The sequence below is a fragment of the Aplysia californica genome, unplaced genomic scaffold, assembly GCF_000002075.1.
Source record: "Aplysia californica isolate F4 #8 unplaced genomic scaffold, AplCal3.0 scaffold00415, whole genome shotgun sequence".
NCBI lineage: Eukaryota > Metazoa > Mollusca > Gastropoda > Aplysiida > Aplysiidae > Aplysia > Aplysia californica.
This window is the reverse complement of record NW_004797685.1, coordinates 351,014-362,726: the sequence shown is the minus strand read 5'-3', so window position 1 is coordinate 362,726 and position 11,713 is coordinate 351,014. Positions and strand designations below refer to the sequence as shown.

Sequence of the window (11,713 nt, the reverse complement as noted above, 5' to 3'; positions counted from 1 at the left end):
CCCCACCCCTGATAAGTCCCGGTGTGCATGAAGTTAAGTTGACCCCATCACCATACGGTCCCCCACACATGCGGAACTCACACGCCAAAGTCATGTCCCATGATGCGAACACGAAACTGAAACAGTATCACTGACAGGTTTTGACGATGGGCCCCAGAACTCTGAATAATATTGATCACTTGTATATTTGCAATTAAAACAGTTATCAGGCCATCATCGGATAATTCCGAGTAGGAACAAAAGAGAAAGTAGATCTTGAAAATATTCCAAGTTGGAATACCAAATCGATACTACTTCAATTAGGCGTATAGTTAGCAAAGATCCAACACACAACTTGGAGCAAGTCAACTAAATCCGGCATCAGTATTTCGCAAAATAGTGCTCCGAGATCCTGCTGACAAAAAGTTCAGCGAGTGCTTCCCGTAGCAAAGCAGAAGGCAGAGTAAATTTTTAGAAAAATCAGGCGCAACACAAGGAACTAAAAAAAAAAAAAAAACGGGATACACGCACTGAAATCGGAATGCTTGATATTTGGGGGAAAAAAATCAGGATATCCCGATTAAATCAGGATGAGTGGCAGGTCTGGACAGAGATACTCAATAAAAATTCTCCCATCACGGGAATCAACTTCAGCTCTTCCTCGAGAAGACAGCAAAGCACCAAACTGCTACACCACACCACAGACAACCATCAGAACGGACATCGATGTTACACCACAGACACTGGAAGATGCAGGTCTCATCAAAGGATATCACAAACAGCGGATGTACCACACAGGTTGAATGCTTGGAAATGAGAACGCTTCCTCAGCACAAAAAAAAGTCCTATTTAATTTAGGAAAGAGAAATGAGACCAAAAAAATTGAATTCCTAATAACAACGGCACATCTTAACTCTTTTCCGAAGCATATTTATGTGTCTAGATTTCTGGGAGTTTTGAGATCATCAGTTTCACATGACAATTAAAAAAAGTATGCTCAACATTTCATGGGATCAGTGAGGTAAAGATGAAACAAGGATCATAAAAAGATAAATTTCTGAGAATTAAAATAAATATGAAAGGCAAAAGTAGGATTCTCATCTCTCGCCTGAAACAAAGCTCATCATTACATCAATAAATAATGTCATGAAAGTATCAACATTTGACCATATACTTGTACTGATGTTCGGAGTATGGACACACTGTGTGTTTGGTCAGACGTTGTGTCTCTTGAAAAGGCACTTTCATGTATTTTCCCATTTGCCTCTGTCCTGTTGGAGACGGACGTTAACTCCGGAGGTCCTGCCTCTTAAATAACCTTTCAGTATTGCAAGGGATGTTAAACCTGTACAGTTTCATTTTTTAATTACTAAGTTATCACTTTGAGAACAGAAGAAGATTACAACTAATACAACAATGTTCATTACTTCTAGTAAAAAATCTGAAAACAGATGCATGGTCACAGCTGATAAATATCTTAGCTCACCACTCCTTCAATCAGGTCATGAAAGTAGCGTAAAGCCTCTCGGAGGTTTGTGCCAACGTCAGGTTCTAAAAATAAAGCGAAAAAAAAGAGTTAGCCATAACAGTAAGTCAAATACAAAGACTACTGAATACAAGCAAAGTTTCCATAGGATGATAATGAGTTTCCTTGCCTCAACTGAAATGTGCCATAAACTATAAACATCAACGCTCATGGCTAAAAATAATTCTGCCAGAGATATCGAGTTACGAATATGAATTCACAGCTTTTTTGTTTTGTTTTTGGTGACAACACTTGTTGTCATAGAACTGGACAGCTCATTAACACCTCACTGAACTTAAATTACATACTGCCAAATGCTGTAAAAAAAAAAAAGATTATAAAACCAAGCAGACCCTGTATGAGTACAAACTTGTCCAAAGTAAATCTCTCAGGTCTCAACATTCAAGTTCAACCGTTGTGAAGAAATCACAAGCCTAATAAGAAAACTATGATTATAAAATTGACATCATGTGGACAAACTATTCTTATAATTTAAAAATTTTTATTCCGTTATCTTTTTACATTAGCTTAGAAAGATATGGTCATGAGGTAAAAAAAAAAAAAAAGCGTTCCAAAAGCATATGTATATAAAAGTTACCTATTCGGTCAAAGAGCTCTCCTCCACTCGCATACTTCAGAAAAAGGTACTGCACTTCATTCGCTTTGCGGTACCCATAAAATTTTATCACATTTTTGTGCTCCATCATACGAAGAATGCAGATCTGGTTAAAAAACAGACAAATTTGCATGTTAAACTCAATAAGATTACCAACATTACAACACGAAAAAATAAATGTCAGGTACTTTTAAGGTATCGAATAAACGTTCCCCCTCCCCCCCCCCTGCGCTTATCAATTTTCGCGCACCCCCCCACTCCTTATTCCATACCTCCCATTTATTATTTTCCAGCTTGCCACGACCGACGATCATGTGAAACATTATATCTAGAATCTAAATATCTATATCTAGATTCTAAACATAGGTTTTTGTCGCATAGCCCTGATGCCGTCTGAATCGATCGATAGCCTATTTTATTACAATGTCCGACCGCTTACAAAATATATAGTATTAGTAGATCTAGGCCTACTCTCAGCGTAGCCCGTTCAGCACTCGCTGCGGGGTTTCAGCGAGCAGGCTAAAGTATCAAGCCAAACTTCTAATAAAAGTAGATCTAGAGATGTAAGACTCATGGGTCAAAACACAAAATGAGTGAAAACATTGTCTTCAGGAACCTTGCGAATTCGACGTATCCTTCTGATTTTTGTGACACACCAAACATTTTTAGGTGGTAGGAAATTTAGAAATTTGTCCAGGTGGCCGCCGAAGCCTACTCTTATCTAATTTAAACCGCCAATGGATCTTGAATGAGTGCAACTATAGTGAGCAACTTGCACACAGGGGACCTCCGAGAATTTTCGCTCTTGTCCAAGAAGGCTTTGTGTAGATCTTTCCTACCACAAAATAAGGGGTGTGGCTGAAAGACAGCAATAAGGAGCCAAGGAGTAACAGTAGAAAGGCTGCAAAAAGAGTCAGGGGTCCAGAAGAGGGGGCAAAGAAGGTGAGGGGGGGGGGGCAGAAAGAGGAGACGAAAGCAGACGACAGACAATTGTCAGAGAGCAGGGAAGGAGGAGAAAGGAGACAATTTAGAGAAGAAAAATTTTCGTCGCTATCCAGGTTCGAACCCGGGACCTATTGAATGAGAGGCGGTGAACACCTTAACTTCTAGGCAACGAGAGCCCACTAATGTAGTTTAATAAGTCTACAACCAACAGAATTATAAAGAATAATATAACATAATTTTTTGTTTAAACAATAAATCAAACAAAGTTACACATTAATATAAGACTGAAAAAAAAGTGTTACAGTAAGAAAAATAAATACAAAATGTAACGTATCTTGCACTGGGACAAAGGCTATATATATATACATGAAAAATATAACAGTACACAGAAAAAACAAAACAAAACAGAGCAATAACCTACATATAATGATATATCAAGACTTCCCGAACACACAACAATCTATAATCTTATCTTGTACCTCTTTCTTCACATTTTCCTCCACAGCTTTGTGAGTGACATGAATGATCTTGACCGCCACACACTCCTGGGTGGCCTGGCAGACTGCTAGCTTTACCCTGAGAAGTTCAGAAGCAATAAATGGGTTGTTTTTGTTTTTTAAATTAAATGTAGGTGTTTTTACACCCCCATCAACACAACTTACATCGTTTATGAGGCAGGCTTCCAACCCCACCTGTCAGGACCAACCCCAGTTGAGAGGGTTTCAACATCCCAGAAGAATGTCCGATATACTCAATAAATATTTGCCCCACTCGGGGACCAAACTTGAGTCTCCAGTGTGCAACTACAAAATGCCTAGCCCCTACACCACAGACGCTAATTCACAAGAGATGAACAATAATCACCATGGGTATAATCAACACTGACTAGGTACCAGAAACTAAATTTTCAAAGAAGCTGTATCTGCCAAATTTATCTGTTCATATATATGAAAGGCCCACCCATCTCCTGAGAATTTTAGAACTATTCTTTCACCTCTCTCAGTCAATCTTTAAGAACTACCCAGATTTCACAGAAACCACGTGCTCAGAAGGCCACAAGTCAGCTTTTAAAAGCGCCGTGTTTATGCTACCTACATTGACCAATGCCATAGAAAGTATTAATATCTTTAGCATTAAGATTTTGACAGAAGCACTTTCAATTTAGAAAAAAATGTAAAAAGAAAAAGACATCACAATTCTAAATATTTATATTTTATTTATAAACTACATTTGTCAAATGTCCTCCTCTCTTTGTAAACGAATGAATGCGATAATCCTGTCAGTAAGTTTGTACGTTAGCACAAGTTGCAGCTCTGACAAAAAAAACCCGCACCCAAACACTCAAATCCCCAAAGACCTATCAATCTCTTCAAGCTTATACACAGCTTCCACCAAGCTTCAGCCTTTTCAATCCCTTTCACGCTTGCTGAAATCATGAATAAATGAAAATGCCAGGAACAATTCCACTCATACTCATGATAGTTTGCCACGGTTTCTCTGCCAGTGGTCAAACAGAAGATACATTCTTTTTCTATGGCAAAATAATATCATTATAACCATTTCTCCTCTACAAACCCTCTACAAACCCACGAGGTTTCAAGTCTGCATTGAATTGATTAAAAGTCACCATCATGTGTATCTTAGAAAATGACAGGCAAAGTTCTGTAGAACCACCTTGCCCTTGATATATTTGAGTAAAACTATGCAGTAGCTCTCAAAGAAGGAACTACAGGGGAAAACACATCACTCCTGTCCATTTGTGACACTGGTGAACTTAAAAGTACTGCATTTGAACATCTGGCTGAAAATAGTTGTGGCTCTTCACCTTTAATGGAGGTGTATAAGAGAAGTAAATGAATTAAGCACAATGTGACATTCTCATTGAGTGGCAAATATCAAAATTTTGTCCAAAAATGAACATGCTAAGAAAAAGAAAACAAAAACTTACTCGCCATAAGCCCCCTCTCCTAAAGTCTGCACAAATTCCCATCCTTCAACAAAAGGAATAGGAGCCGCTTCCATGATCTTCAAACTGCAGATGTCAAAACAAAAGAATCTTTTTTTAAAAATATGCAGCAATGTATACACACAAAAAAACATACCAGTAAGTAAGGGTGTAAGAGAAAATATTTTTTTAATTATTACATTTTGGACTTGGAGAAGCAACTTTTAAGAGAATACAATATATATATATATATATTTGACATTGATAGTGTGGCTTCTACTTCTAGGCCCTTTGGTTGTTTAACTTATTTCTTTATGACCTGCGTTGCGCACTGAAACAGATTGTTTTCCTTCCGTTAGGATGCGTTGTATTGCCATTGGAAGATGACCAGAATGTATTCATGTCAAAATTAATTAATATGGAAATTTAATCTCCAAAATGTTCAATTTCTTCTTTTCACGTCTTTATCTTCTTCTTTTTCATCCCTTTCCTTTAAGAATACTAGTCTAGATATGTCTAATTTTTGTTTTCTTATTTGCCCTTCTTGTGTCCACAGCACCTTTCTTTTTATCCATTATCAAAACACATACAAGGAAATCTCCCGTTAGGGGCGCACAGCTCCAAAAAAGAACACGCCTCATTGACCATTGACCTTCAGTTCCAGTCAGTACAGGAACTTCTTGCAAGAAAAAGAAGACAAGACCAGAATAGAGAAAGATGAAAAGTGCCAGAAAAGAGCTAGATCTAAGATATAGAGCTGTAAACATGGTACTATTGCGCACTCAACCAGTCGATATATGGCACCCAAACAGACACTTTAGACTTTGCGCATCAATCAAACACACGTTACCAAACACCACCACAACATAGAGGAATTTTAAACTGCTGAGTTTTGTATTGCGCTACACCGTACAAAGGAAGTCTTTCTAACTTCTGGTGAAAAAATCATGAAGATCGACCTGTAACTTCCAGAGATATTCAAAGGAAGTGGCTATCCTCACCCGGGGTGAGAATAAAAATATGATCGACCTCTCACCCCAGGTGAGACTTGCCACCCGGTGTGAAACAAGACCTGTTTTTCCTAATTTCGGAAAACTATCGGTGTGGATGATCAAATTGACAAAAAAGCAAAGAAAAAATGACGTTATAGCACAAAGTAACCTAATTTGATCGTCTACAAAGATGTTTATGGCACTTTTTGAAGTGAACCGAACTACGCGGGTTGCCATTTTGTTTTGCCCGGAAGTTCTCGCAAGATCTACTCCTCCCCTCTTTCTCTCTCTGTCTCTTTCAGAATACTGTCTATCAGTGTGGACGATCAAATTGACCAAAACAAAGTTAAAAAATGATGTTAAAACAAAAAAAAAGTAAATTAATTTGGTCGTCTACAAAGATGCTACGGCTATTTTATTTAACTTTTCAAATAGAGCCAAACTACGCGGGTCGCCATTTTGTTTTGCCCAGAAGTTCTCGAGCTACTCCTCTCTCTCTCTCTCTCTCCACTGGCCACAGACAAAATTGAACGCTTTTAGGGTAACAGTAGTAACACAGGAGCACCGGAACATTTGTTCACGGCACAGAATTCTACAATTCTGTTATCACAGTGTAGAATTCTGTGGTTCAGGGTGAACGCTGCTACACTGGTTGGCCTAGGCCATAACGATTAACGGTGAACGCACACCGGGTGAGAATAGTCAAAAGGCTATATCGTTTGCGGTACAACGCAGTAACGGACTAACTCTACTCTAGTGGATCTTGAGAATGTCCCAAGTTGGAATGCCAAATCGATTATATAGTCAACTACGCGCAACAGGCGGAACAAAAAATCGGATACATGTAGGCCCTAATCGAAATCGGGAAACGGAATGTCTATGTACACGGTAACCAGGCACCTAGCCTCAGTGTTTACGTACACGGTAACCGACAACCGGGCACATAGTATCAGTGTCATGTACTTTGTAACCGGGCATGACGCATGTTAGCCTCAATATCTACGTACACGGTAACCGGCCACGTAGTCTGAGTGTCACGTACACGGTAACCGGGCAGTTCAGAACTCCAAGTTCAGTTTTTGTCATCCGGTGTTGCCTTCATCCCCACCCCTCCCCCGACTGTACCTTTAAATTTAAATTTTAAAAATCAATAATCCCCCAATTCCGGAGCCCTATACTACGAAGCGTACAGGCTTTGATTGAACTTTGGTGACCCCCCAGCCGTACCCATAATGTGATGCGCACGAAAAGGTTCATTGACCTGTCATGATGGCGAGCCCGACAAGACGCTGGAATGACTTTCTTTTTTTTCAGCACAGGACAAAATATTGATTTTTATTTTCAGTCCGGTTTACCGTGTATGTAGATACTGAGACTAGGTGTGCCCGGTTACCGTGTACGTAGATTGAGACTAGGTGCCCGGTTACCGTGTACGTAGATATTGAGACTAGGTGCCCGGTTACCGTGTACGTAGACACTCAGCGATCGGGAAAATCAGGATGCTTGAGTTTGAGATTTGGGCCGTAAAATAGTGATATCCAGCCCGGGTAAGATTGAAGAATAGATCTAGAATCACTAAGAATCTAGAATCTAGATTTAGATCTAGAAATCTAGATCTAGGCTACCGGACCAGTGGACTGACTTGCCAAAGTCTCAACATTAAGAATTCATGATTTCCCCCAGTGTTTATATCTCTCAATGGAGAATCTCAGACCGGTAGATCTATTCATTAAAATTTTGTCACCCCCTGGCCTGAGCCTGAATGGCAATGGTCTGAACACCCTCCCACCCGCCCCACATTCTCGCGCAATAATGTAGTATAGATCTACGAGTGGTCCCGTGGCGTATTCTTCAATCTACCCCAGATTGAATCGGAATGAGTGGCAGTGGCAGATCTGAGAGTGATCACTCGCTACATGTAACACGGCACAGAAGTCCTCCCCCGATGCGAGAAAGTTAACACAGACGTCACAGTCACAGAATCATCGGCGCTTTTTCGGTAGTTCCCACCCCGCAATTTTATTCACGGGTTTGGGCCACAAGCTAGAGTAGGGGGGTTTCAGGGGGGCTTGCCCCCCTGACCTAGAATCTAATTTTAAAAATGGCCACCTCTATTCTCACCCGCGATGAGAATAGTGCAGGCGAGTCTTTTGGCTATTCTCACCCGGTGCGCGTTCACCGTTTTAGCCTAGATCTAGGCCAACAAATTTTGCGTTCACCCTAAACCACAGAATTCTACACTGCGATAACAGAAACAATGTAGAATTCTGTGCCGTGAACAAACGTTCCATTACAACTGTAGCCTAGCCTACTAAAAGCGTACAATTTTGTCTGTGGGCAGTGGAGAGAGAGAAAGACAGAGAGAGAGGAGTAGCGCGAGAACTTCCGGTCAAAACAAAATGGCGACCCGCGTAGTTCGGCTCGATTCGAAAAGTTAAATAGCTGTAGCATCTTTGTAGACAACCAAATTAATTTACTTTTGTGTTTTAACATCATTTTTTAACTTTGTTTTGGTCAATTTAATCGTCCACACCGATAGACAGTATTCAGAAAGAGACAGAGAGAGAGAGATAGGGGAGGAGTAGATCTTGCGAGAACTTCCGGGCAAAACAAAATGGTGACCCGCGTAGTTCGGCTCGATTCGAACAGTGAAATAGCCATAGCATCTTTGAAGACGATCAAATTAGCTTACTTTTGTGCTATAACGTAATTTTTTCTTGGCTTTTATCAATTGGCAATTGGATCATCCACACCGATAGACAGTATTCCAAAATGAGGAAAAGCAGGTCTTGTTTCGCACCGGGTGAGAATAGCCTACGCTGGCAATTCTCACCCGGGGTGAGAGGTAGATCGTTTTTCTATTCTCACCGCGGATGAGAATAGCCACTTCCTAAAAAAATAGGGAGGGGGATTTCAGGGGGGCATGCCCCCCTGAATTTTACCATAATTTAATGTTTTGCAGTTGTTAGGTTTGATATCTTAGCTCACCGTGAATCAAACGTATAGATCTAGATCTAGATCTAGATCTAGATAATCTAGATCTAGATCTAGATGTTAGGTCAGGCTCAAATAAGGGGGGTGGGAACTACCGAAAAATTTAAAAGCACCGAATCATCATCAATTTCAATGAATGAAGACACAAACCAAATATCCACAGAAAAAATGTCTTACAATTCACATAATATGTTCGTGTAGAAAGTTGTCACGTAGTGTTGAGGGACGCTAAAGCTTTATATTGTTTTATTAAAACACTTTTTTCCGCAGAGGCAGCAGTTTATATAACTGGTGGTTGTTGGATAGAATCTCGGCTATGTCGGATACGGGATGTTATCATTGTCTCTCCCGCGGTGAAGCACTTCCCTGTCTCTTGCAACAAAAGAATCCTATTCGATATAGAGCCAGGACGAGTATAATTTTGTAGTTGGAAAAAAAGAATAGGCCTGGAATAATGGCTTCAATATATTGCTTTTCTTTTTCTAGAAATGGCACAAAATTTATTGAATAAATTCCGGCCCTTTATTTTAAAAATTATCTGGGAGCTTAGGCCTACAGAGAACGCAAAGTGGTAAATTAATTAAAATGCTGGATTGTTGTAGTCGATGTGTAGTCGATACGAACACAAGTCGTACTTTTTGGGGCACCGCTTTATTTCTATTTCGCTCGTTTTAAGGAAGAAATTAACTCATTAATTATCTTTTGCTCGAATCATTCCCATGCTGATAAAAGTCCTTAACCCAAAAAAAATAGATCCCTTTTTTTTTCTTCTAACAAATTAGGTCTATATCGTTAACATAATAAATTATAGTATCACCTTTGACAGATTACTCTCCGGTAAAGATCACATAACCAGGATCATCAAAAGAGTCAGAAAAAAGGCTGCACTGAAAATAGTGAAAACCATGAAGTGTAGCAGAATGCCACAGAGAATTTTAGCCATGCTATGCTAGACTCTTGTGCTATCTGTGATAGACTACGGCCTCGTTCTCCTCATCTTGTCAATGTCGCTGCTGAAACGCCTTGAAAGAATTCAGAACAAAGGTATGCAGACTGTTCTCGGGTGTACACGAGACACATCCTGCGAGGCTATGCGTTATCTCCTTGACCTCCCAGCCATGGAAGAACGTCGCAAGATTGCTCAGGTGAAAGCGTATAAATTGAGAGTCAGCGCCGATGATCAGCATCCCCTGCCTGACACAGTGGGAAGAACTGAACACACGCTTCTGCTTAGAGATGGACTGAATGGGTGAATGAGGCATTGACGACTTCGGCTAAATGCTGTGAAGTGCAAGACATTCGAAAAGGCAGCGCATGGGTCAGCATCACTGACACACCTGAGCAGTATACTCGAGTGGTAGCACCTTAGGAAGAGAATGTCGTGAGTGGCCAGAGGGAGCAGCCAATGCCGAGGTAGAGACGCTGATAGAGGAGAATACTGAACTTAGTTATCTTCAGAGATGGATCAGCGCAGCGTGGTGTCAAAAATAGATGGGCTTTCAGCGCCCGTGTAAACGGGGTCATACAGACAGAGCTGTCATGCGCCACTAGTATAACCACGTCCAGCATGTGCATTGGGATATATGAAAGCCATCACAGAATAAGCCCTTAACTGGATTAAGACGACGGAGTATCAGTCTGACATCCTCGTCACCGACTCTATGAGTACCCTCGAAAAAGTGAAGAAACACATGATGACATGCAGACTGGCGAGAGGCAATACAAAGCAGCAGACTCACAAGGATTGTATGGATCTTTAGCCCTGGTTATGCAGTAGTTCAAGGCAATGAACGAGCTGATAAGCTGGCCGGCCAGGCTGAGATTGGCGGCACCATGCAATTAGATCCACCAACAGTCATGGCAGCACTGACAGCAACGACCAGAGAGAGGATGAAGGCACCACTTCACACACAATGGATAGACTAAGGGAAGTTAGTGTCTCTAGAGGGTCGGGGAGAGACAGTAACCTGCGAGGAAAAGCCAGAAGAATGTCCAACCAGCTATTAACTGGCACGATCAGCAAGCAGACCCTTTCATTGATCCTGGAGAGGAGGAAGGAACAGCTATGGCTTTGTGTCGCCTGCAATAATGCCTATTCTCCAACCAAGTAAGTAAGTAAGACCATCACCAAGTGCTAGATTCTTGACAGACATCAACATCATGGTTCTCCATTCATTCATGGTCCTTTGCTCGGTTCTCGAAAAAGTTAGATCAAGAATCTAGATCTAGGCTCTACTGTAGGCCTATCCTCCTGATCGTTCCTCGTCACCCATCTGTTTAGGTTCTCCGAATAGGCTACTCTGGGTCTACCCCTGCCTCGATTGCCTTCAATTTTGCCAGTGAGAGCATGATGTTGACTGCATTTATGTTTATTCAGGTGTCCCATGAGAAACTGCATGGTGTTTCTTCCTACAATTGTTTTTTATCTTCAGGGCGACCAACGAGGACTTCTTCAAGCACATGTACATGGTCATGACCTCATTTGATATCTTTTCCTTCTGAGAAATTCTTCTTGACAGTCTCCGTCCTAAGAAACCACAATAATTCAGTTGCTTCTGTATCATTTTCCCATTATCTCTAGTGAATGTCTAGCATTCACAGCCGTATAAAAGGTTTCATACTTTGTGAGAAATTACATATAATTGTTATTATTGATTAATTACAGAAAGATTGTAAAGTTGACTAACCCACGGTTCGTCTTATCCACGCTGATTAAA

The 11,713-nt window shown here is 40.7% G+C and overlaps 1 protein-coding gene across 1 annotated transcript in view; it reads right to left on the bottom strand.

The window, feature by feature from the left end:
- The window catches only part of LOC101857044 (serine/threonine-protein kinase Chk1), a 34,717-nt gene extending 23,765 nt beyond the window's left edge, over positions 1 to 10,952 (bottom strand). Inside the window, exons 1-5 of the mRNA XM_005104323.3 lie at positions 9,174 to 10,952; positions 5,014 to 5,097; positions 3,545 to 3,641; positions 2,103 to 2,226; positions 1,466 to 1,530 (exon numbers count right to left, since the gene is read on the bottom strand). Of these exons, the coding sequence (XP_005104380.1) occupies positions 1,466 to 1,530; positions 2,103 to 2,226; positions 3,545 to 3,641; positions 5,014 to 5,087 (360 nt within the window). The 5' untranslated portion in view covers positions 5,088 to 5,097; positions 9,174 to 10,952. The remainder of the gene's footprint in view (positions 1 to 1,465; positions 1,531 to 2,102; positions 2,227 to 3,544; positions 3,642 to 5,013; positions 5,098 to 9,173) is intronic.
- Positions 10,953 to 11,713: the final 761 nt, after the last annotated feature.